A 27590-nucleotide genomic window follows, 5' to 3' on the forward strand; every position below is an offset into this window, starting at 1 on the left:
AGTGGGTCGTTGACGTCTCGTGCAAGTTTTATGGCTAAACTCAGCTTACACTGAACATATATCCAAAGTAAAGAACAAAGGTTTGTACATGTGTTGGGACAAACTGCATTTATATCTATATACACAGTAAACACAAAGAAAATAATTCAATACGAAACATGTAATCATGCTTAGCACAAACTACCATATAACCAATCCTTTTGGTAAGCAGGAAAGGAGAACAAAGCATTCACAAAGAGTACCATGTTAGCCTCCAAAAGGATAAGAAATACAGTACTGTACAACTCAAAAGTTTTTAACACTTTTCAGTACTGTTAAATACTAGATCCTTGAGGGTTAAGTAATTTGACAGTTGTCAGTTACATGGAAGTCAAGAAAAAGTTGGGGTCATCAAAATGATTACAAATAAATTAGATTAACTTACAATACAGTATACTTAAAGAATGAGCTAAACAACGCCTAAGACGACTTCAAGATGTTTGAAACTAGAGAATTTTGACACTGTTCATTGTGTAAGAGAATGGAGGGTAGGAATATCAGGTCGTCTTTAAATCTTAATTATTTTTATCTAGAAAACTGGTGACTGTACATTTTTTAACCATATTTTTAAAAGGAAAGTATGATAATATTGGTGGTAATAGTCACAAAAATACACTATCATAGATGACAATAAATTGGAAAATTGTAAGGTTCTACATAGGCCTATAATATTGCACAAACAAAGAAATGACATTTGCTTTCAATGATACTAGGACTAGATTAAAACTATGTTTCCCCAACAGCTGTAAAGAATGTCTTACTCTAGATGAACTACCAGTATTGTTTTCAAAAATTAAAGTGAAAATTTACTGAAAGACATAACAGTTCAGCTACCTCAAGGAACTGAGTCGGAGGATCCGCTGCAGACACGTGAAAGTTACCTTCGGAATTCATCAGCAGCTTCGGTTTCAGCAATAAAGTATAGAGTCTTGGACTACGCAAAACAACGACCATTATCCAAACTGGAAAAAAAAAATTCAAGTAAGTGGCAAATTTAGTGTTATAATCAACATACATTCAAATGTTCGATATAAAAACAAGAGAGTCATCATAGCAGCATTAGACCATATCATCATCATAAACATATTTACACCAGATACCAGACTTTCCCTTTGTGAGGACAGACATGTAGAGATCTCTACACTCCTTACCAGATCTAATTCTTCATTTAAACCCCTACAGTATTCCAAGAATCTTGGAGCTTTCTAAAGTATTCAGTCCTCCTACTTCTATGTCTACTGCTTTTCTAACCAGCTACCCTTCCCTTGTCACTTTTCATTTCATGTCCAAACCATCTCAGTCTAGTATATTTTCCTTATATATCAACTAGGCCTGACATTTAAACATGATGAAACAAAATGTGAAATGGTGTAAGACAGTTTGGTGTCCAAGCAGAGCCCTTGACAATGTCCATCCTTTATCAGTGAGATGGTTAGGATTGCAGTCAATCAAGTGCCATAGAAATTAAAATCATCTCTATAAACTTGATGGTTTACCTTACTCATAATACATATATACAGTAGCCAAATCTTTCCTTTAAGGCATTTAAGACTTTCATATTAAACTTCACAATGCAGTCTTCACTAAGCTATTCATTAGTATGATAAGGACTATTTAGCACAAAACTTCATATGATCCGTAAAACTTGTGAAATATGACAAATCTAAAGTAATTGGTATTATTCCTAATGATACAAGCCATGAGCTCTTTATTAGGGCTGGACAGAAACACACATCGTCACTTTTGCTTGTAGACAGGACTTACCGGGGATAGGTGATGGCAGGCCAAATTTGTCTAAAGAGTTCAAGGTTTGTATCGTTATGAAAAATGTAAATAACTTTAAATTTGTCATTTGTTCCAAAACTAAATCAAACCCTTTCGCTCTTTATTAGGGAAGACTTATCCATAAGGTGGGTGGGAGTCCTAACCAACTGGCTGGCTTTTGACCCGGGGTTTTCCCCCTTCGTGCTATGCACGTGCAGTATAAGGGGGAAAACCCCGACACCTAGCTAAAACCTACATGCAATAGCACGCTTTAGTGGCCTGACCAATCTGTGTGATTGTTTGATATCAGCAGTGTGACTAGTCTAGGTAAGAATTCTCAGAAACGTACGAATCTTTGAGCCAACCATAGACATTACCCAATCTCAGCTTACACAAAGAAAGTGGTTTTACCTGCAGACAGAGGCCAGCTTGCAGAGTATTGTAGGAGCTGTTCCCCAAGGGAGGAAGATGAAAGAAAGAACCAGTCATTCTTGTCATTCACCCTAGACTTAATCCCAGGTAACCTCTGTCCTCCACCATCTTTCATTTGTCCTTTAAGGAGCCCGAGGTGCTAAACCATTTGTTGTGTAGCCACCACAGGACCAATGGAAACTGTCTTCATGTTCCTGTGGGTCACATCTTACAGGTGAAGGTCGTTTGACACTTCTCCACACTCGCTTGTCGGACCTGCATCAGAGAATAGTTCTTCTTACATGCTAGGGACGTAATTATTCCCCTAACGTCATGAGCTCTAGGTCTCCTCATCTGAGGATAAAGCTCAGGATTCAATGCTTTGTCTATGACCTTGTGAATCCAAGCAGAGATCGTAATCTTCATGATCCTTCTCTTGACCTTCCCCGTGTTGACGAAGAGTACTGCCACTTGGGTGAGAGCTCCTGCAGTTCTTTGGAGGTAGCACCTCAACCTCCTCAATCGACGAATACTCACAATCTGGAAGGGCTCGAATCTGGGATCTGTTGCTGCCAGATTTCAGGTCTGGAGACATACTCAGGAACCAAGTCTAGTATTACTTGTTCCAAACCCTGGAATGGGAGAGGTCGATGTAATACAAAAAGGCGTGTCGTTCCTTAATTCTTCTTAGCCAGGGTCAGGGCGGGCAGGAGGGTAGTCCAAAGTGTCAAGTGAAGAACTGATGTCGGACACAGTGGCACCAACGGTGCTCTTTCCGAGATTGCAATAAGCTGACCATGTTCCACGTAGGCGGGCTAACCTCTCGCTGAGGACAGGTAAGTTGGAGACTTTGTATGAGGATAGATAAATCCAACGAAGAGGAAAAGCCCTTCCCCGTCAAAGGCTAAGCTCAAAGCTGAGCGGTAGCCTTTGACTGACGAAACAGAGAAGTCTCTCCTCACCAAAGAGTCAAAGGGACTCCGCTATCACTAGAGTAGAGACGTTGAGGGCGGTGATACCCTTCCGCTACCTGTACCACAGAAAGCTGCATGCTTTGCCCGGGGAAAACCGGACCTTTTTCCGCTTCAGGTTGCGCAAAGGATCTCTCTTTTTTCTGAGTGGTTGACTTCGAGGAACATGAGAGGGAGAAGGGTCCCTTGTCACCTTTGAAAACAGATGTAGAAGATCCAGAAAAGATTCTGCCTGGTGCCACCTTGGAGCTAAGAGCATCATCGAACGGCCTGGATGCCCTTCTTGGTTGAGCAATCTTCTATTAGGTCAATCAGAGGGGAGGGGGGAAACGCATAGACATCTATGCTGGCCCGTTATCAAAAGGTACCTAGCCGAGTGTTTGAGGAAATTGGTACTGACAAGCAGTACCTCGGAAGCTTGTCAATCAGAGATGTGGCGGACAGGTCTACTGTCAGTGAAACCCAGAAAGTCGGGACTCTACTGGGTACTTGAAGATCCATAGACCACTAACTACAGTATAAGAGTCAAAACTCAGATTGTCTGCCAGAACATCTCCCTGTCTGGGTAGAGCAGGGTTGCAAGGGCACTGAGTAGTCTTCGTCTACTTTAACATTTCCCCCCAACTAGTTGGCAAAGGTGCTGTGAAGAACTACTCTGAATGTCTGGAAATATTACACTCCCGTGATGTCGTCATTCATCCACACGAAGGAGTGTCCTGAAGGAAATGTTGGAACTGCTGGAGTGAAGGAATTGTTGGAGGGTAAGAAAACTACCGCTGAAACTTCTTCTATCGTCTACCATACTGCTCCCACTGGGAGGAAGGCCACTCCCGACACTATGGGCAGGGAGACACCCGAGTTCATGAGTGTCATCTGCAACCGGGGTAAAAGGAATGAAGATCCTTCTCCTGCACTGACTTGGTGTTGCAAAAGTGCCTTTTGATGTCAGGTCAAGCTTGCATCTTGGCAGTCTTCAATAATACCAATCACACCTGAAAAAGAAACTAAAACGAGTTTATAGCCAATCTTCAAATAGGTTTTTAATGGGAGAGAGCCAAGAGCAAAAGTTTATGGCTAATTTTCTAGCTTAGCCAGAACAATATATCCATAATAAAGAGCGACTGGAATGGTTTATAATTATGAATGGACAAAAAATAATTCAAGGAGTTCTAAATAAAAGATCTAACCTATAGCTAATCAATAACAATTGGGTAACAATGCATTGGACCAAAAATTATTCTACTGTACAAATAAATACAACTAATACTACAGTTTCCGTACAGATTTTCTTAACTAGAGATAAACATGCATCCTCTAACCTTCTGTTTCCACAAGAGCAAATGATACGAGTTTCTACGGCAATACACACCAGGGGGTGTATTTATAATAACGGCTAACCAATAATACGGCAGTATAATGGGGGCATTAGTCCCCCCCCCAAATTAGGTAATTGGGAAAGGACACAGTTTTTAGGTCAGTTTAGGTTATTTGTTGCCCATTTTCTGTGCACGAGGGAATAACTGGCCGTTGATATACAAAGGCTCCCATGCCAGTTTGGTACCACTGGATACAGTATATAGATTTAGTAGTGACTGTTCCCACAGGTTCGTTGAGTGCAGGCTTTTGCGTCGACACGTGCGAACGTGAAGTCTGATGCAATAATTTCAATGTGCGAACAGGAAATTATACAGCTGTAGGTAAGGTTTGGGAGCCTGGAGAGAAAACGCAGCCCTAAGTTATTTTGTTTATAAAGCAGCCTTACAAATTCTTCGACTTCTGATCCTCTCAGTTAGATCGAATTGAAGGCATTCGATTATTATACACACGCAGATTGGCCAACCTGTTATCATCCTAAAATAAATATATTTCTGTGTTTGCATTAAGTTGGTTCACAGTTAAAAAAATTAAGCAAAGATATCATAACTAAAAAATTAAGCAAAGATATACTGTAACTTCATTTAACCTAACCTTACCCTATTGATAATGAAAGTTTAATGTCTATTCATACATTATACATAATAACCTATTTCTGTTTTACATAGATTTATTTATTTTATTAATTAAGCATTTTAAAATTAACTGGCATTTTTCTATAGGGAAAAGTTAGTTTTTACTAGGAAAGTTACCCCTGACGGTAAGTACAGTAAGACCACATAATATACACTATAACAGTTCAGAAATGTATAGAATATAGGATAAATTTTAAAATACCATAATACCGTATACCCTTGGACAGTCAAAATGCCAATCAACCATCAAGTCAACAGTCAACTCACTTAGGCCTACCGGTGGCTTGCAGGCCTATGGCACTCTTATAAAAGTGTAAATGTAAATAAAACTTTTTCGGAAGCCTGCATGATGTAAAATGGAAGCTTATTATTAATCATTTTAAGCTGATAAGAAATAAGATAATCTTACATTTCTGAAATTCCGAGACAAATCAGATTATCAGAAAAGTCCTGGTTCTTGCGGCCACTCTATCAACTGAGAGATGATAGATTATACAAAGTGCAAACCTCCTTAGCTTATAAACACTGTAAAATTGAAGCCTTTTCCTGTAACAACAAATATCAATCTTAATGAAAACCTTAAAAAGTTTTCTTAAAGTTTTAATTCCATATAATTCTACCTTAAAATATGTTGGGATAATACCTTGCTATGTTTTGAAGTTTGCGTGGCATTTTAAAACTCTTCTTTCATATCTTCGTTCAGGATCAGTCGACTCATAATAACCTTTGTAATGTCACCTCTAGTAATCTTAGGACGTATTTTAGATTTGAGTTTATTCTTCTTTTGTGTTATTTTGTCGTTTTCTCCACAGTGGTATCAAATTTATTTCTTCTTTTTTATAATTCTATGTCTAACTTATGTATTACACCAGTTGTCTACCAAGATTTTATAGCATACACTTATATCCTGTTCTCTCACTTTTCCTAATTTGGGACATGACATAGAAATCAATTTTCCATGTTTTCCTCTTTGTTAGGTTTACAAACACCATCTATGTATTCTACAATGCAATTTTATGTTATTTTGAACATATTCAACCCCTCTTTCATGGTTATGGTTGCCTTATCCAAAATTATTTAATATAAGGCTGTGGGCTATTCCCTAGTATAGATCTCAATTTCTTCATATTCCTTTTCTTTTCTTCGATTATTTCCTTTATATTTTCTAGAATTCCTTTTTTCTTATAATAATCCCTTTTCTCATAATTTTTCATATTTCAATTTCATATTTCTTCAATGCTGCTCCTCAAACACTTGCATTTGATTCTCATTTATCTCACCAATAAATCCCTTTCTATCGGATTGTATTATGTTAGGGAACAGTATTATTTTGCTATAGTTTATTCTGAAAGACATTGGCTATAGCCTATTCCTGTTTCTGCTATGATGCCCCAATATGGAGGCTAGATGGCTGTTCATACACATTTCTTATTATTTTGTAGGCATATTGTATGTTCTCTATATCGCTCTATTCCTTACCTATGGTTTCACTTAAACTCTCTTCACTTGCAAATATTGTTGGTGCAACTACTGTTTCATTTATTTTCTTTCTGACTTCCAATGCCACGTTTCTTACTCTCCTCTTGTCTCCATATTTACGCATTTCTTGCACCATATACACGACACTTTGCCTATTATTTACACTCATTTCTTTCCTTTCTCTGTGAAGCCAACTATTCAACTATTACGTGTTATATTTAACTATAATTACTGGTTCTTTCTTTAATTTTACTGCAATTCCTTCTTTCTATTCAATTTCTTTGTTAGTTTTTAGTACTATTCGGGGAGGGGTAGGAGTGATTGGGGCTAATAATGAGCTTTTCCAAGACCAAGCTATGACAGTTAATGGTTACTTATTACACATTCAACTCTTCCTTTCCTTCCTGGAGGGAACATAATATTATCTACACATACCTGAGACTCGAGTTTAATATTCTTTATCAATTTTAGGCTATAGTTTGCTTCTGTTACTATTTAATTTGTCTGTTATTATACAGTATAGCTTGAGTTCAAATGCAGTTCCTTGTTTTAGAACCATGGACACTATATAGGCCTATGGCAAAATCTGTATATACTTTCTCTCAGGAACAAGGCACGCTTTTCATTATTTTATTTCTCATTTCTTGTATGCCTCTTGTATTCTTAATTTCCAGGGATTGAATTATTGAATCAAATTCATGTTGATTTACATTCATATCTTTTTCATTTTTGTTTTACTTTTGGTGGCCTACAGGAAACGTCCCTGCTTGGCAATCGCCGGGCTGGGGTTCGAGCCTGCTCAAGCTCAATAGTTTCTTGTGCCTGTAACTTCACCATCCTTGTGAGCAAAGGATGGGGTTGGGGGGGGGGTGTATACAGGTCTACCTGCTGAGTCATCAGCAGCCATTGCATGTCCTTCGCTGGTCTAGCTTGGATGGAGAGTGGTCTCAGGCGCTGATCAGTCTCTAGGGCATTGTCCTGTTAGCTAGGGCATTGTCACTTTCTCTTGCTTCTGCCATTCATGTGCAGCCTTTAAACCCAATTGAGTATCAAGTCGGCGATGCATACACCAGATATGGGAGGAAAAAAAAAAAAAAAAAAAAAAAAAAAAAAAAAAAAAAAAGACTAGTTAAGTTCAGGATTTGATTTGCAAGCTGAAATCTAGAATTCTTCAGGAAATGCAGTGCAAAAATAAAAATCCTTCAAGCCTAGGACCTGATATATTAGATTAGAGCAGACATATATAAGCCAAGGAGACGTGGTGGAGGTCAATTAAGGGTAGGAATTGAAATGCAAGCTTAAAGTCATAGTTATTGCCTCTGCACCACGGTCTTACTCTGTCTTGGGGCAGAGTTCTATTTTGCTTGAGGGTACACTCAGGCACGCTATTCTATCTGTTTCATTATTTCCTTTCCTCAATGGGCTATTTTTCCCCGTTGGAACCCTTGGGCTTATAGCATCCTGTTTTCCCAACAGGGTTGTAGCTTAGCTCATCATCTCCTCCTACGCCTATTGACGCGAAGGGCCTCGGTTAGATTTTTCAGTCGTCTATATCTTGAGCTTTTAAACCAATACTTTTCCATTCACCATCTCCAACTTCACGCTTTATAGTCCTCAGCTATGTAGCTCTGGGTCTACCAACTCTTTTATTGCCTTGTGGAGTATAGTTGAAAGTTTGGTGAACTAATCTCTCTTGGAGAGTGCGAAGAGCATGCCCAAACCATCTCCATCCACCCTTCATCATGGTCTCATACACATATGGCACTCGAGAAATCTCTCTTATAGTTTCATTTCTCATCCCGTCCCGCCATTTGACTGCCATTTAGCTAGTAATTGATAAAAACATAAGTTGGGTGCGTTGTGTAGGAAGGTCAGTCATGCCATGAAGCCAAAATAGATGACAGCACTGAAATGCCAGTCTTACCATAAGAGTTAAATGAAGTGCATTTTGAATTGATGAACATAATTATCATCATTTTCATTATTACTAGTTAAGCTACAACCCTAGATGGAAAAGCAGGATGCTATAAGCCCAAGGGCTCCAACAGGGAAAAATCGCCCTATGAGGAAAAGGAAATAAGGAAATAAATACACCACAAGAGATGCAATGAACAATTAAAATAAAATATCTTCAGAATAGTAACAACATTTAAATAGAGCTTTAATGTATAAGGTATAAGAACTTCAAAATAACAAGAGGAAGAGAAATAAGATAGAATAGTGTGCCCGAGTATTCCCTCAAGCAAGAGGACTCTATCCCAAAACAGTGGAAGTCCATGGTACAGAGGCTATGGCACTACCCAAGACTAGAAATTAAGGGCAATCATGTCACTGCAGAAGGGCCTCAAATTACAATCATTCATTGTTACAACCACAACTCCAACTTAAATAAGTTTGTATATTGTATTAGGATTAAATGTTGTAATAAAACAATGTTACGTCATTTAATACAATAAGCAAAACAACATTTTCTATAACCTGATATTTGAGATACTACCGCTAAAGAGTTATGGATGTCCTTTGACTGGCCAGACAGTATCACATTGGATCACTCTCTCTGGTTACGGCTCATTTCATCCTTGCTGACACATACACAGAATAGTCTGGCCTATTCTTTACACATTTTCCTCTTTCCTCATATACTTGGCAACACTGAGATTACCAAACAATTCTTCTTCTCTTAAGAGGTTAACTACTGCACTGTAATTTTTCAGTGGCCACTTTCCTCTTGGTAAGGGTAGAAGAGACTCTCTAGCTATGGTAAGCAGCTCTTCTGGGAGAAGGACACCCCAAAATCAAACTATTGTTCTATGGCCTTTGGTAGTGTCATAGCCTCCGTACCATGGTCTTCCACTGTCTAGGGTTAGATATCTCTTGTTTGAGGGTACACCGGGTACACTATTCTATCTTGTTTCTCTTGTTATTTTGAAGTTTTCATCCTCTTGTTATTTTCAAGTTTTTATAGTTTATATATGAAAGATTTATTTCAATGTTATTATTGTTCTTAAACTTCTCTTGTAGTTTTTCCTTATTTCCTTTCCTCGTTGAGCTATTTTCCCTGTTGGGGCCATTGGGCGTATAGCATCCTGCTTTTCCAACTAGGGTTGAAGCTTAGCAAATAATAATAATAATAATAATAATAATATTATTATTATTATTATTATTATTATTATTATTATTATTATTATTTACTGACTTCTGTAGCTGAAAATCGCAGGCACGGTAGTCACGTTAGGCCTACCATCGGCCAAAGTTTAGCAAAATTCACTAACAAAACAGCTTGCTGGAACCTATTAAGTTTGCATGTTGAGGACCTTCTGTCTCTTCTTACGTTATACATCATATGTCTACATCTATATTGTGTGACTGTTCAGACAAATAATTATGTCAAATTGATTAATCTATCAATGAATTTGGTGAATTGAATTGAATATATAATTTAGGCCTTAAGCCAAGCACTGGGGCATCAAAGGCCTTTTAGCTCTATATTTCTTTCAATGAATAAAAGTCACGAAATATAAAAATTCGAGAATTTATTCTAGAAGTGAGAAAAACTTACCTTTCAGGACCAATTTAATTAATTGGTGCTGATTTTTAAAGGTAAATTTGCCATTAGAAAACTCCGTCATTTACTGTTATTTTCATTATTGGCAATGCAGCAACAGAGTACTTAGATAATGCACCTCGGGAAAATTCAGATTAAAGTAAATTTAGTTTGATAATTTAAATACAAATATACAAATTTCACCAGAACACTTTGGCCATTCATGTATGATGTTTCTGTGCTATACTGTACTCTATAGGTAGTAGATTGGCCAAGGCACCAGCCACCACAATAGTTATCGGGTCCTTTACCTAGCCAAAAATACTTTATTGGATCCCTCTTTAGTTAAAGCCCATTTTCATTTGCCTACACACACATCAAAGAGTCTGGCCTATTCTTTACACATTCTTCTTTCCTCATACACATGACAACACTAAGCTAACCAAAACAATTCTTCAATCTTTAGCTATGGTAAGCAGCTCTTCTAGGAGGGTGGTACCTTAGCCTCTGCACCATGGTCTTGCACTTTCTTGGTTCAGAGTTCTCTTGCTTGAGGGTACATTCAGGCACCTTATTTTAATTGTTTCCTTATTTCCTTTCCATACTGGGTTATTTTCCCCGTTGGAGCCCTTGGGCTTATAGCATCTTGCATTTTCAACTAGGGTTGTAGGTTAGCAAGTAATGATAACAATAATGAGATTCACAGCAAAAGAACCTCAGAATATACAACTAACGCTACCAAAGCACTTTTAATCTCACGTAAAAGTCGACGATAACCTTAAAATGAAAATGCATAACCGAAACCTGTTCCAATTTGATGGATTTTGGATTGGGGGAAAGGATTAATTCTTATTCCATGTGTGAGAGGTATGGAGAAATGGTATCAATGAACAATATTTCATTCACTGTTTTTTTTTTTTTTTTTTTTTTTTTTTTTTTTTTTTTTTTTAAGCGCAATAATGCATACTTGAAGTTTAAACAGTAAATAACTCAATTACTAGTACAAACACTGGAGGGGCCATCTAGAGGGACCCAAGGCGAGTGAAGTGATCTTTTCTTCTGGATATATTTTTGAGCTTAGAAACTTTGTTCTGGAAGTAATGAAGAGCCCACAATAGTTTAGATCTACTATGCATTTCAGACCCCGTGTTATACTGTTTTTCGCAAATATCTTCTATACAAACAACGGGATCAGTGTGATATTTTGGCACAGCTTCTTTGACACAGTCCGCTAATTTATGACACTACACTGCGATGCCAAGTGTGATTCATTAATGAGCTTACTCCTGGCTTTCAAGCATAAGTTGGCGAGAGCCGAGTAGGCATTCGGACAATGGATCTCCGTGACGTAGGTGTGACGCGTATAACAAGCACACACTCTCTCTCTCTCTCTCTCTCTCTCTCTCTCTCTCTCTCTCTCTCTCTCTCTCTCTCATGAATACATTTCCCACCTTTATCCGTATAAAAATAAGGTGCGTGTAATGAGTTTTTTTTTTCGTTAATTACTCATAACATACAGCCTGGAATCTTGAACAAGAGTAGGGTTGGTAGTGGTTGCTAGAGGAGTAGTGTGATCATTTCAAGATTTATTATCAATTATTATTATTACAATTATTATTATTATTATTATAACCATTTACTTATAAATGCTTTATAAGTAAGGAAAGTGGATGCTGTAAGTAAGGGAAGTGGATGCTTACTTAATAGTTTAATGTAGACCTTGAGAGGTAGCGGATATCTATGATTTGACAAATGATGCAAACATGAGACTATAGCATAAATCTTATTTCTCTCCGTCACTTTCCAAAAATAAGTCATCCTTATCATCACTGCTGAGGTTTATTATGACAGGATCCTCGAACCCCACACCACCACCAAACTATATACCTACGTTTGCCATCATTCACACTCGTTAGCTCGTTATCACCCTCCACATTACCCTCCTTCGCCTTTATTTTCACGTTGTGTCACTCAAATATAAATTGACATATACAGTACCACATAACGCATATATATATATATATATATATATATATATATATATATATATATATACATATATATATATATATATATATATATATACATATATATATATATATATATATATATATATATATATATATATATATATATATATATGTATATACATATATATATATATATATATATATATATATATATATATATATATATATATATATACACTTTATGAATGGAGCATGCACCAGCGGTAGGTTTCTATGTTAGAGAGAGAGAGAGAGAGAGAGAGAGAGAGAGAGAGAGAGAGAGAGAGAGAGAGAGAGAGAGAGAGAGTGCTTGTTATACGCATCACACCTACGTCACGGAGATCCATTGTCCGAATGCCTACTCGGCTCTCGCCAACTTATGCTTGAAAGCCAAGAGTAAGCTCATTAATGAATCACACTTGGCATCGCAGTGTAGTGTCATAAATTAGCGGACTGTGTCAAAGAAGCTGTGCCAAAATGTCACATTGATCCCGTTGTTTGTATAGAAGATATTTGCGAAAAACAGTATAACACTGGGTCTGAAATGCATAGTACATTAGCTTGACTAGAGTAATTATTGTCTAGAAGTAACTTTATTCTGGAAGTAATGAAGACCCCACGATAGTTTAAATCCAGATTATGCTAACAAGAGTAATTAATATCTAGGAGAAGTTAATAATCACAAATAAAATTGTAAATCTTTTTATAAAAGATCCTTATATATAAATAGAAATCTATTTCATTCAGACAGAGGGGGAGGTTCTTCGAGAAGCTGCCCGCCGACTTGAATTCTTGGATTTTCACTTTGCTAGATGTTCTTGAAAAGCTTCACTTTATTATAATCTTGGGCCACAGCATGTCTTTGTTATCGGCGAATCTGTCACAGAAAGGAAATTCAGGTTGCACTAAAAAGGACGTCTTTACTATGCACTAGCTTTAGATAACATTTTCATTTTGTGACCCTCTTATGGGAAAGGATGATATATGGGCTACATGGGTTTTAGACTTTATACGATATTGCTCCTACTTTTCAAAGAACCACTTATACTGATGGTTAGATGCATACTTATCAAAACTTTTACCTTAGAGGCCACTTGAGTGACTCGCGCGTGAACGCTCTTAATCTCTCTCGGTCCTGCTCGAAGATTCTGTCCGAATACACAGCCAAGTCATTGAGGGGATTTTCTACGATGCAGACCTCTAGGAGCTTCATTTGGCTCACAAGTTGGCAGAGTCCATCGGGCGTTAACTGACTTAGGGGAATGAGTATGTTACTGAAGGCTTTCCTGTTGTTGGAAAGATAAAGTTACTGATAATGTATATAAAGGAGGATCTGACATATGCATGAAAGGAATACTGACTAGAGCATTGCAATAAGTGAGTATCTTGTCTTGATTAATTATTATCTAAGGAGAGTTTTATTATATGATACAACTGAAAAGTTTCAGATTTTTTCTTAAAGAATTTGTAGCCCGGGTGGAAATTTTGAAGACAAGCGTTCCATGTGCCCAGAAGTTTATGTTGCTTTTATGTTTTTTGTCTTTTTCCACATCTGGTATAAAATATCTTTCTTAATTTATATATTTCTATGTCAAACTTATTTATAAAACCAGCTTCCAGCTAGGATTTCATAACCTATACACTCAAATCCTGTGTTCTTATTTTTCATAATTTTGGGCATTAAAATAAATTTCCCATATTGACGTCGTTTTTTACAAAGGTCACAAACACCATCTTTGTATTTTCCCCTAGTATTCGCAGTCATATTGCAGGTGTGAGCTAAGGAGAGAAAGGAAGGGTGGGTGGGTTGCAATAATCTGGCCCTACACTTAGTGCAGCGATAAGGAGCTGATAGGGGAGTGCACCTGGTTTTAAACAATTCTACACCTTTGCCACATCTCCACAGATCACCGGCTTGCCTTCTTTCTCCAACCCCGCTCCACCTCCTTATCCCCTGTCTCTGTCTTTCTTTCTCTCTCCCTGTTTCTGTATAAATTGGTGCATTTCCGAAATTGTATCTGAAGTTATTCTAAATTTTAGTTCTTCACCACCACTGAGGTAAAATTCAGGGCGTTTTTTCTGTATGAAGGTTTTCCCCCATCCTCAACGTGGCACATGAGGAGGGGCCCTCCCACGCTCATATGCCAAACGCTGCTGCAATACAGTTATCTACAACCTGAGCAGGTACTTCTTAGAAGAACAGGCAAATTGATTGAGAGAGAGAGAGAGAGAGAGAGAGAGAGAGAGAGAGAGAGAGAGAGAGAGAGAGAGAGAGAGAGAGAGAGAGAAAGAGAGAGAGATAACAAAATCTAAGTAATTGTGAATATTTCTAGCTCTAAATCCAGTTTCCTGAGGTATTAACCTATCCTGAAAGCACGAATTACTCCAAATACATTGCTTCTGGGAGTTTTCAGCTTTAATGCCCCTGCCCGCCCTCTACTTCATCTAAAACTTCAGGAAAGTTTCGTGCATGGTGGCATGCAATCAATAGATTTCACCTGTAAACGCGGAAAAAATATTATAAACATATATTTTGTTCCGGCAAACACATTGATGAAACTTAAAAAAGGATTATATTGAAATGGTAAAGTATAAGCTGAAATATCCCAACAATTTTGAATTATGCTTGCATGTATCCTTAATAAGATTTTAAGTAAATGGTTATATAACAAGAACAATAGGACACTACTGATATGAGAAGAATCTCTTGAAATGATAAAAATGATGGTGGGACTATTTCCATAACTATGTGATCATAATGAAGGCAATTTTCATTAAAATCATTATCAGAACCACGATAGGTTGAAGGAAAATGAAGACAGGGGTTTGGTTAGATATATCAAAGTTTGTTAGATGCTAGTAGACTTTTTATCTGGGGTGGGGGGGTGGGGGTCTTCGTTAAACGATATAGAAAACATGTTGCTAACCATGATAGGGTAAACTTAATTGAAACGATCAACTGTGGTGTCAAGTAAATATGGCTGATGCTATTTTCACAGTAATGATTTGAATAGGCCCGTAAATTTAATCTAACTTTTAAATGGTATCATTCGTAGCAATAAATGACAAACAAACTGAACGGTATTGTAGAAGCATCATCTTATGTTGAGCACTGAAGACAAGAATAAATTTACCTTCCAGTGGCTGGCTGGAGGTTCTTCGCTACACGACAAGCCCAATCCGCATTCTCATCATCAACACCACTCAGGTACAGTATCAGGTCGACCTCTCCGGGAAGAGGTGCTAGGATGCTTGGGTCGACCCCCGGCACTACGTGAACACCTGAGTGAATTGATCAAACTTTTGACTTTTTGTTGTAGGGAAAGAATGAGCGAAGAATTATATGGCCCCATCCAAAGCTGTGCGAGTCTGAGATAAAGAGCGGGACAGATTAATTAGACCTCTGACGAAGCAAACACTATTGTATAAGTCTTTACACATATAAATAACTCACCAAGATATCTGAATTTTTTAGCTCGGTCCTTTAGATGTGAAAGTGCTTCAATTATTGGTCTTGCATTTTTTGCATCAAGTTGTAGCCAAAGGTTAATAATTGTGGGCGGCAACAGTTTCGAGGTCTCTTCGCTCAGCCAGCCCATGAATTTTTGGATATTTCCCCTGAAAGTAGATCTGTATATAATGTATATTGTTCAGCTGTTGTATTTTAGTGAGTGAACTCATCTTAATTTCAGGGTCTATCTTTTTTTCTGGTGTATTTCTAAGCAAAGATAGTTAATATATCCATTATTTAGCATCTTAGGCTATATTTGGAATCCCTTCAGTATGATGAAATTATAATTTTGGATAGTTACAGACTACTTTTCAAAATTACAATGGTTTTCCCTATCTTTGTATTATGCTGGATGTATTTGTTCCATGCATGATTCTGTAAAATAAGAGAATACCAGCCTATAATTAGGAAAGAGAATCCTTCATTAACATCTGCATTGAATTTGAAAAAGAACATAGCATACTGAATTTTTAATTTGAGATACTGAAGTCCTACTTTACCTTTCAAATAGCCTTCTTAATTTAATATCCAATTCAGGGCTCATTGCGTCAGGGTTACGGAAGTAATAATGAAGTAAGATAACTAGAGGACATTCTTGTTTCTTGGTCACATTAGCAATAAATTTATCTAGATTTTGACTATCATCCACTCTATCTGGTATATTTAACTTTATTACATTATATTTTCCATGTGGCACAAGCACAGAATAAGCATTTAGACTCCGCCTGTCAGTGATATTTGCTGTGCCTTTTCCAAAACCTGATACTCTAGAAGCAATGCTTTCAGCAACAGTTTCGTTCAGCTTCGTTTCCATAAGGAGGTCGTACCACTGATCTTTATTTGGTACTCCTGATTGCTGGAAAAGACAAACTAGTTCATCTGCTATTGTTTTTCTCATTGTGAGAGGGACCCTATGTAAGAGGCCTGCTGTGTACAGGAACATATTTTGGTAAGAGCTGAGATCTGAAGGAACTCTACCAATACCATAAAGTTCCTCAAATACAGTTCTAATAGATATAATTTCTGTAGGGTTTTCATTATAAACTAGAACCTCACTCTCTTCAGTCCTATCAATAATTTCTATTGCGGCACTGGTTGGTGTGGCTGTCAGACGCCTCAAAATGTGTTGAATGAACTCTGCCCGTAAAGAACTATTTTGATACGATGGATGGATGTGAATATTTCTGATGATGCTTGTAATATCAAATCGAAGATCATTTCCCCTGAGGGCCTCAATCACATAGTTCGCTGCCAAATAATCCAGTTCTCCTTTGTGGGCAATGCTGAAGACTGACTTTGTTCTACTTGTATTATAAAGAATATTTTCGATGAGGAAGGCACTGAGAATGGGTTCATAAGGAAGCTCCAGAGAAGCACAGGCATCCTTTAGTCTTTCAACCGAATCTTCTGGCAGAGAGTCAATTGTTTCCTCTTTCAAACTTATAAGAGCCTCCCGTGAGAGGTACAGTAAGAATCTGTCTAAATCTCTAGCAAGATTGCTATCATATTTCGTTGTCTCGGTCATTTTTAACTTTTGGATGAGTCTTTCCTTATTCATATCTAAAATTTCGGTGTAAAGCTCCGTTGCTCCAGTAACGTTGTTCAATCGCTCTGGCGATACCGACCACATGATTGTCAACCAGGCTAAGTTCAGAGGAAGTCGTAGTGGTTCCTCTAGATAATTGGAAGAATTTTCCATGAAAGTAATCAAACCATCAATTTCCTTTTGGGTAATCCCAATCCTTTTCAGTTCCTCATGATACCTAACCACAAAATCATTCCTCTTTTCTCGGGGTACACCTTTTATCCTTAAATGAGTTACGTACTGACCCTGGGGAACAAGGCTGTAAAATGTCTTTATAAACTCTGGGCGCGAAGTGCAAATCATCGTTATAACAGCATATGTTCCAAGATCTAAAATTTCACGAAATACTTTGGTCGATGACTGGTTAAGCTCATCCAGACCATCTGCAATAATGAGTAACTTTAGTGTGCGAATGCACTTCATTAAATCCCCCTCTTTGAATTTTGGAAGGACATTTGACATGAGGGTCTCCAGTAACTGTTCGAGAGAGTGGATGGCAGAGTTTCTGCATTCGAAGTAAATGAGGAGGTCATACTCCAGGAGACACTGCATAGGACTCTGTTGGTTCCTCCACTCACAGGTTATTATTCGTGTCAGCGTTGTTTTTCCGGCACCTGCTATTCCTTCTATGAACAGGATGTCTGTCTTTGATTTATTGTCAATGGTTCTCTTTTGTGCAAACTCTAGAAGATCTTCATACTCTATCACTTCCTGAGAGTCACCAGACCCCGACTCTACAACTTCCATGTAAGTAAAAATAAGCCCTACTTCTAAGTGTAAATTCTTTTGGGTAAAAAACAAAACTGGACTGATGTGGTCAAACACTTTATACTTGTCCAAAAGCTGGTCTTTACCTTCGTTACGCAGGATATTCTGTCTGCTTTGTAGGAAAATACTATTTTCATAAGTTAGGATATCTTGCTTTTCAATGTCATCATCTCTTGATCGGTTTATGGCATCATTCAAGATTTTGATTTGCTTTTTCAGCTCAAGATCCTCGATTCCATAACATTGTGCTGCAACTTGTAGTGTTTCCTTTAGAAGTTCTCTGAGTTCTTCAGTCCTTTCATTAAATAATTGATCTTTAACAGTGATTGGGTACAGATGAGCAAGAGAGTTCCTGAATTCTCTTATTTTATTGATATGTAACCTAAGATTGGTCTCTACCTCAGACAGAACACCTGGATATGCAGTACGCAAACCCTTGCAGCCCATGTTGGTAGCTATCACAAGTAACGTCGTATCAAATCGATCGCACAATGGATTTTGGTCGATAAGTTTTTTCTGATCCCCAGAGAAGGTTTTTTTAACTTTAGTGCTTCCATATCCTATCTTGTCTATCAAGAACGTATCCAGAGGCATGTCGGGGTCCTTATCTGGAGTCCCCCAACGGAAGACCGAGTACAAGACGTCCCGACCATCATGGCAGGTCATATGGAGGAGACGGAAGAGGCGAGCTTTGTCATCAGTGAAAATAGATTCCATGTTTGGACTTACCATACTTGTCTGAAATGTAAGGTAAGAGGTTAACTGCAGCAAAGATTTATAATGGTAATGCATTGACTCATGCTTAACTATCAATACTATAGTCAATTCTTTTTAGTGAGGCAGACTCGCAGGGGTGCCCTTTTAGTTCGGAAAAGTTTCCTGATCGCTGATTGGTTGGGCAAGATAATTCTAACCAATCAGATAGCAGGAAAATTTTCCAAGCTAAAAGGGCACCTCTGCGAGTCAGTGCAAAGGCGCCTCATTAAAAAAATTGAGTAGAGGTAGACTATTAAAATGAACGGGATCATGAACTTCAACCTATCTTATCAAGGGAAACTATGGAGGTTATCAGGACAAAAATATGTGATTGGTAGAACATTCCTCATTTTTCTTCATTATCTATTTCAGTCAGTTGCAGATTGATTGAAAATGAACATTTGGGTTTCATCTCATGATTTAAAATGTAAAAATCAAATCAGGATGTTCAATGATTGAGAGTTATCATGGTCAAGGTGCATGTAACAGATTGAAATAGTCTGCAACGTTACTGGTCTCCATATCAGAAAAACTTCAGGAAGAAGGAATATTGTCAACGAATATTTGAAAATGGAAAAATATGAAGCAAATGATATTAGTTAAGAAATAAAGCGCTAGTGATTGATATTTAAAAACGAATGGTTGACTTACAGTGTTCAACGTCGTCTCATTTTTATTGTCTTACAGGACAACAAACAATCGTTTTTGTATTTGGAAACAAAAAACTACTTTTTTTTTTTTTTGCATCCAAAAACATTCAGCAGCTCTTTGGTTATAAGAAACGTTAACCTCTTCTTAGCAAATATGAGATGATTCTTTCTGTTCGGAAACATTCAAGGCACCACTGAACTGTTCTCTGTATTCTTGAATATTAAAAATCTATTAGTGTCGGTAAACATTTAATTATCCTAAGTTTCTGGAAATTTCAATTTTTTTATTAGTTTCCTGTTATTTCGTAAAAAACTAGCCATTAATTTGTCTTCATTTTCTCATTATAGGTAGTAGGTTGGCCAGGGCACCAGCCACCCGTTGAGATACTACCGCTAGAGAGTTATGGGGTCTTTTGACTGGCCAGACATCCTTCTCTCTGGTTACGGTTCATTTTCCCTTTGCCTACACACACACACTGAATAGTCTGGTCTATTCTTTACATATTATCCTCTGTCCTCATACACCTGACAACACTGGTTACCAAACAATTCTTCTTCACTCAAGGGGTTACTGCACTATAATTGTTCAGTGGCCACTTTCCTCTTGGTAAGGGTAGAAGAGACTCTTTAGCTATGGTAAGCAGCTCTTCTGGGAGAAGGACACTCCAAAATCAAATCATTGTTCTCTAGTCTTGGGTAGTGCCATAACCTCTGTACCAGGGTCTTCCACTCTTGGGTTAGAGTTCTCTTGCTTGAGGGTACACTCGGGCACACTATTCTATCTCCTTTCTCTCCCTCTTGTTTTGTTAGTTTTCATAGTTTATATAGGAGATATTTATTTCAATGTTGTTACTCTTCTTAAAAATTTTATTTTCCTTTTTTCCTTTCCTCACTGGGCTATTATCCCTGTTGGAGCCCCTGGGCTTATAGCATCCTCCTTTTTCAACTAGGGTTGTAGTTTAGCAAGTAATAATAATAATAATAATAATAATAATAATAATAACTGTCAGTCATATTTTTTTTTCTGATTTCCTGAATACCTTTCCTAAATCTGGTACCTCTGTAGTCTGAAGGTCCACTGTGGATCCGAGATATCTGCAGATCAGTGAATCTGCTGCTTCAGGGCTGAAAAATAATGAATTCAGACAAAGCACAAGTAATTTTATAATTTTCAACATACATTGAAATAAAGTAATCACCTTGCTGTCCTATTGGTCGAGCCACGGAATCTGTAGGTAGTTTCTTGTACTAAGATAATCGAAGATAAAGAAGAAGAAAAGCAGACACTTTCGTCACATACACATAACTACTTCATTATTATTATTATTATTATTATTATTATTATTATTATTATTATTATTATTATTATTATTATTATTACTTACTTACTTACTTACTTACTTATTTACTTACTAAGCTACAACCCTTGGAAAAGCAGGATGATATTAGCCCAGGGGCTCCAACAGGGAAAATAGCCAAGTGAGGAAAGGAAACAAGGAAAAATAAAATATTTCAAGAACAGTAACATTAAAATAAATATTTTCTTAACTAAAACAACTTTAATTGAACAAGAGGAAGAGAAATAAGATAGAATAGTGTGCCCGAGTGTTCCCTCAAGCAAGAGAACTCTAACCCAAAACTGTGGAAGACCATGGTACAGAGGCTATGGCACTACCTAAGTCTGGAGAACAGTGGTTTGATTTGGAGTGTCCTTCTCCTAGAAGAGCTGCTTACCATGGCTAAAGAGTCTCTTCTACTCTTACCGAGAGGAAAGTAGCTACTGAACAATGACAGTGCAGTAGTTAACTCCTTGGGTGAAGAAGAATTGTTTGGTAATCCTAGTGTTGTCAGATGTATGAGGACAGGAGAATGTGTAAAGAAAAGGCCAGACTACTAGGTATATGTGTAGGCAAAGGGAAAATGAACTTTAACCAGAGAGAAGGATCTAATGTGATACTGTCCGGCCAGTCAAATGACCCAATATCTCTCTAGCGGTAGCTCAACGTGTGGCTGGGCATTCATCAAATGAATTATGTGTTATCGAACCCATTATACGTCTGAATGTGTATTAACACCGAGACATTGTGTATGTAAACATTAGAGCCATCATCATCATCATCATCATCATCTCCTCCTACGCCTATTGACGCAAAGGGCCTCGATTAGATTGAATAATTAATTGACAAGTGGCTTCCTGTAGACTTGTTTCACAGTAGCAAAGGTGAATGACGTCCGGAAATAGTTGTCTTCTAGCAGTGATATGAAATGAATCCTGATGAAATGTTCTACATATCACATATTAACTCCAAGTACAATTCATAAATACATTCAACGCTCATATCCTCCGAGGTCTGATATGATGAAAATCATGATATACCAGTCTTGTAGACTCAGGGTTTAAACTTTTAAAGTAATTTCCTTAGTTTGAGGTAATTTTCATGGTTTCAAGGTAATTCTAAGGTAATTTCGGTTTATACGTGTAAAATTTAAGGAAATTGGGAAAAGTTTTAAGGTAATCTAAGTTAAAAAGCAGCAGCACTTAAGGAAATGGCCACATAGCACATGCTCGAGTTTAAACCCTGCAAGTTGTAGTGGTGATTCACTTCCTCAAGGAAAGCCTTCTTGCTTTTAATATATATATTGTCTGATGGGGCATAACGATGACTCAATAGCATTTAATGTTCAGCAAAACAAGATGATGTTTATCTGTATGTGCTTCCTTTCTTCGTTGCATAGAAAGTTTATCATTCTTTTAGGGTTTTTTTTTTTTTTTTTTTTTTTTTTGTTACTTTGTTTCTTTAGCATTTAAGTATTTATGAATAATAGTCTTTCTAGTTGCCACCCTGCAATTTTTCATGAATAAGAAAATAAAAATGCTCAGTGCTAGTTTTACTTAAGTATTTGAATAGAATAAAATCTAAAAGCCACAGTTTTACACTCGATGGACATCAAGCAGTTTGCACTACGAATCCATAGAACCACAAACTGGTCTAATTCACAGTCAAAGTGTTGATTATTTTTCTGTAGTAAGCTCCAATATTAGTTTTGAGTTTATTCAAAACCCTTTTATTCTGTACGTCATGATCAGCTGGGCGTTCAATTGTTAATTTCAATATATCTAATTTTAATGTGCTGGTAGTCATGTAATCCCCGCTGGGGGGTAATGGACGAGTCCATTAGCGGTAAGGGGGAAAATTAAAGTCTAATAAACTTTTATATTATTTCTTTCTAAAGAAAATGAATTAATATATTCATGTAAAGAAATACTTTTCAGATCAATAATTATCTTAGGTATTGAAATCTTAATAGAAGTAAAAGTCACACTGAAAAAAGTTGATATAAACTTCACCTAGCACCCCTCCTCCCCGACCTTTTTCAAATGATCTCGCCCAAAACAAGTGGTTTTCAAAGCTGCTAACAGATGGAGTTAGTTGTTCCATTTTAATAAAAACTTCACGGAAATTGTTAATGGAAGAAATACTAGCTAAACACCTCGAGATGACCCCAAGACACTAAAATTTTCGAACAAATCTATTATAATTTTAATACCAAGGTACTTACCTATGAAATTATTATTTCAATGTAATGCATTTGCTCAACCTGCTAGATGAAGAAATGCAATTCTTGTCTCGGGTAGTGCCATAGCCTCTGTACCATGGCTTTCCACTGTCTTGGGTTAGAGTTCTCTTGCTTGAGGGTACACTTGGGTACACTATTCTGTCTAATATTTATTTTAATTCTATTATAAAATTTACTATTTTTCCTTGTTTCGTTTCCTCACTGAGCTATTTTCCCTGTTGGAGCCCCTGGGCTTATAGCATCTCGCTTTTCCAACTAGGTTTGTAGGCAATAAGAAATTTAAAAGAATTATGGATTCTCATTTTACGCGAAAGCATAATGATTCTTACGTTTTATTCTTATGATCATCTAAATTTCTGATGGTTTTCTAGTGGCTCTTTGTGGTTAAGAATCTATTCTTAATACACAATTTCAAACGAAACAGGAGTTTAATTTTGCCTTTTGGCAGATCATGGATCTAAGTTAGTTGAATACGAGCGACTAGTACGGAATTTTATTTGCCACACTGCCATTTCTAAATATGGCAATATCTGTAAGTTCATGATTTCCGGTTGGAATCAGCCAGAGAGAGAGAGAGAGAGAGAGAGAGAGACTTAGTCCCACTTCTAGACGTGTTATTCTGTGCAGCATGACCGAGAAGATTATGGATAATTCCGTTATGAACACAAATACTTTTGGATGTATTTATGTGGAAACGGCACTGAATTGTCAGAACTTAACGCTGGCCTACGTGGCCTGAATTCTACTAATTAAAATTGCTAAAGATTGCACTATTTTTATCCCTGTATATTATAGCATGATGATTGATATTCATAGAAAAGTCTATCGCTTAAAGAATGATCCAAATGTGTCAAATAAAGAAACTTATTGGTTGCTTATGAATTATGAAGATTACAAACCCAAGATAGAGCTACTGTATCCCCTTTTCAATTGGACTTTGATTGAGCTACTGTATCCCCTTTTTATTTGGACTTTGATTGAGCTACTGTATCCCCTTTTTAATTGGACTTTGATTGAGCTACTGTATCCCCTTTTTAATTGGATTTTGATTTGGAAACATGTAAACAACAAGTATATTGATAAGAACAGCAGGGAAATACTTTATAGGTATACTCATGAAATACTAAATACAAATGACAGGTTGTACATCATGAATTTAACAAATGAGAATAAATGTCTATTTTGTGGTGCCGTAGAAAATAACATGCATTTTATTTATTTCTGTCCATCACTGAAGCAAATAATATACTGGTTTAAGACACTTTTGAAAAATTGTTGTAAGATCAAGACAAACAGTTTGCTTAAGATTTTGAAATTAGACTTTGAAACTGTGTCAAATAAGGATGAAAATACTGCGATGGTTTTGATATCGGATTTTTTAGCTGGAGTGTGGTATGGGCGATCTATAGGACTGTTAACGGATGACCCAAATTTACTTATATTCATAAGAAATAGAATGTTAAAAAGAAAAAATTTAATAAGAAATACTTTAAAAAAAAGAATTAAATCAGATATTTACAAAAGAGTACATTTATGATAATTACTTAAATATGTAACATAATTATAATTTAAGCACATTTGTACAATAAAATCTATTGCCTATTATATATTTATTAATTGATTTAATTTGTATTGAACTGATTTATAACTATGTAAACCAATGTAGTTCATATCAGTATTTTGTAAAGAATAATTACGTATATAATGTAAATTGCTAAGATGTAATTGTATTTTTATAATAAAAGATAAAAAAAAAAAATTAAAATTGCTAGCAAGTCAGGCCATATTTTCAGGAGGCCATTAAAGGGGCCACACTGAATTCGAGGAAGCCATTTCAATGTCAATGTCTCATTGTTGCACAATAAAGCAAAAATCAAAAGAAGTTGAACAGCATACAGTTCATATAGCGAGGCGCACTGCCGGCATGATCTTCCTATGGAAGGTAAACAATATTTAAAATTATTATTATCTTATTATTACTAGCCAAGCTACAACCCTCGTTGGAAAAGCAGGATTCTATAGTCCAAGGATTTCAACAGAGGAAAATAGCCCTGTGAGGAAAGGAAATAAGGAAAAGGATAGAATAGTGTGCCTAAGAGTTCCCCCAAGGAAGAGAACTCTACCCCCTAGACAGTGGAAAACCATGGTACAGAGGTTATGGCAATACCTAAGACTAGAGAACAATGGTATGAATTTGGAGTGTCCTTCTAGACGAGCTGCTTGCTAGAGTCTCTTCTACCATTGTTCTCTGGTAATGGGTAGTGTCATAGCCTCTGTACCGTGGTGTTCTACTGTCTTGGATTAGAGTTATTTTGGTTGATAGTACACTATTTTATCTTATTTATTTCTCTCTTTTTTCAAGTTTTCATAGTTTATTATTGAAAGGTCTATTTTAATGTTACTGTAATTAAAATATTTCAGTTCAATTGTTAATCACTTCTCTTTCAGTTTATTTACTTTCTTATTTCCATTCCTCACTGGGCTATTTTTCCCTGTTGGAGCACTTAGGCTTATAGCATGCTGCTTTGCCAAATAGGGTTGTAGCTCATCTAATAATAATAATAATAATAATAATAATAATAATAATAATAATAATAATAGATGTATACGTTTGTTTACGTTTCAAATCGCGAGCCAAGGTACTTACTTAACTGTAACTTCGCAGAACTAAAATGTCGAAAAATGTTCTGAAGTTGATTTATTTACAACGCTCGGCTGTAGCCTGATACAGCCACGCCCCTCTGCGTCCAATATTGGAACACTTTCCCCAGGTAGAGTTATCATTTTGCGATGACGAAAAAAACTTACTTAACTTTTAATGAAGTATTAGGCTTACCTGTGCAAAAACTATGTGAGTTGCCTTCGTATTATGGCGAGTACGCTTCACAAACTTGGGAGAATCCACATTATAGCATTGATGCTACACAATATATCTTCGAACACTTCATTCAAGCACATAGTGACAGTGACACATAGTTTGGCAACTAATGTAACCTTGGTACCTTCACAACGATTGAGTTAGCAACAGTCATGACCAGCGTCCAGACTAGTGTTGCACCATCAAATGCAAACAGCATTGGTGGCAGCACATCCCTGCTACACTGAAGCAGAATCTACCCTTGTGCATTATTCAACTGCACAAATCATTGGCTATGATAAGAATATAATCCACTCTTATGGAAGGCTACTGTATATGTCATAAAAGCATTCTTTATCAAATGAATAAACATGCAATTCGGATTATCGATCACATGTAAACAAACATATCGTACGTCCGACAGCACCGTCCTTCAGTCTGGTGGGCTGCTCCTTTGTTAATAGTGGGTATCTTATCCTGACCAGGGTCTTATCTTATCAGTAAGTTCTAGTGTATTGTCCATTAATTCGTTAGAGGGAGTGACGTTAGTTTAGCCAACTTCAGAAAATTTGTCATGGTCAGTAAGATTTGTTTTCAATAGATAGCATATACGCTCTTTTCTGGAATTTCATTAGATTTTCTTAAAATGAGTAAGCCTACCATAAATAGATGTTTGTTTTTTAACCACGCACGGACACACACACACACACACACACACACACACACACACACACACACACACATATATATATATATATATATATATATATATATATATATATATATATATATATATATATATATATATATACCACTTTCTGAGTGGGGTTACCTTAACGTGGCGAAAGGGTTTGTAGATTTCGATACCCAGCAAAACTGTACTAGTCAGGGGCGTACTAGGTTGGTTTGGTATGAACGATCAGCCGAAAATCACCCACGATCACCAATCCGCACTGGCCAATGTGGTGATGAAGACTGGCCAAACCCCATACAAGAAGAAGGCCATGTCTAAGGGCTTTGTTCTACAGCGGACTAAATACAACTGTATCTTTCGTGTACACACACACACACACACACACACATATATATATATATATATATATATATATATATATATATATATATATATATATATATATATATATATATATATATATATGTACATATATATATATATATATATATATATATATATATATATATATATATATATATATATATATATAAGTGATTTATTCTAACAAAGGGTGTCTCCAGAGAACAACAAGACAATAGTCACTGCCACATTTGATGAACTTCTTTGCAATAAAACTTCCACGGAATAATCGTTTTAGACACCGAGGTCTCATAAGCAGTGCGTCAAACTGCCCCAGACAAACGGCATCAGTAATAGGGAGGAAAAGAAGCACAGATAATTCGAATCAGTGACTACGACATATTGGTCATTTCTGGAAGCAGGAAAAGAAAAAAGATTAATCCAAACATGGTTTTTAGAAAGGTAGACAATGCAGTCAGCTTTATTGCTACAATGAGATTAGTTTAGCTTTGTAAAATGAAAATCATTTAGCGTGGTAGAGTAGGCCATTAAACTACATAGGCCTAGATGGTTTAGGCACAGATTCCAGAAGATGAGATTACATGATTTGAACAAAAGTAGG

At 36.7% G+C, this 27590-nt stretch overlaps 2 protein-coding genes across 9 annotated transcripts in view; both read right to left on the bottom strand.

Annotated features, from left to right (window-relative positions):
- LOC137622196 (palmitoyl-protein thioesterase ABHD10, mitochondrial-like) overlaps positions 1–5988 on the bottom strand; it is a 54731-nt gene extending 48743 nt beyond the window's left edge. Inside the window, exons 1-2 of one of the 3 annotated variants that reach the window (XM_068352650.1) lie at positions 5838–5988; positions 874–1001 (exon numbers count right to left, since the gene is read on the bottom strand). In XM_068352650.1, the coding sequence (XP_068208751.1) occupies positions 874–993 (120 nt within the window). In that variant the 5' untranslated portion in view covers positions 994–1001; positions 5838–5988. Of the gene's footprint in view, positions 1–873; positions 1002–5603; positions 5759–5814 lie in introns of those variants that run through there. The other 2 variants (XM_068352651.1, XM_068352649.1) reach the window with 2 other exon arrangements.
- A 6938-nt stretch (positions 5989–12926) lies between these two features.
- Positions 12927–26139, bottom strand: LOC137622194 (uncharacterized). 6 transcript variants are annotated; one of them, XM_068352642.1, is made up of 7 exons: positions 25912–26137; positions 20537–20621; positions 16238–18828; positions 15681–15844; positions 15361–15508; positions 13309–13512; positions 12929–13103 (listed from the first exon to the last, which is right to left on the bottom strand). In XM_068352642.1, exons 3-7 carry the CDS (start codon positions 18820–18822, stop codon positions 13055–13057), a joined length of 3150 nt encoding a protein of 1049 aa, XP_068208743.1. In that variant the 5' UTR covers positions 18823–18828; positions 20537–20621; positions 25912–26137; the 3' UTR covers positions 12929–13054. The 6 variants fall into 6 exon arrangements, with proteins under 6 accessions (XP_068208746.1, XP_068208743.1, XP_068208742.1 ...); XM_068352645.1 differs by lacking the exon at positions 20537–20621 and having other exon boundaries at positions 12927–13103; positions 13309–13479; positions 25912–26139; XM_068352641.1 differs by lacking the exon at positions 20537–20621.
- Positions 26140–27590: the final 1451 nt, after the last annotated feature.

The sequence above is a fragment of the Palaemon carinicauda genome, chromosome 29 (genome assembly GCF_036898095.1).
Source record: "Palaemon carinicauda isolate YSFRI2023 chromosome 29, ASM3689809v2, whole genome shotgun sequence".
Classification (NCBI taxonomy): domain Eukaryota; kingdom Metazoa; phylum Arthropoda; class Malacostraca; order Decapoda; family Palaemonidae; genus Palaemon; species Palaemon carinicauda.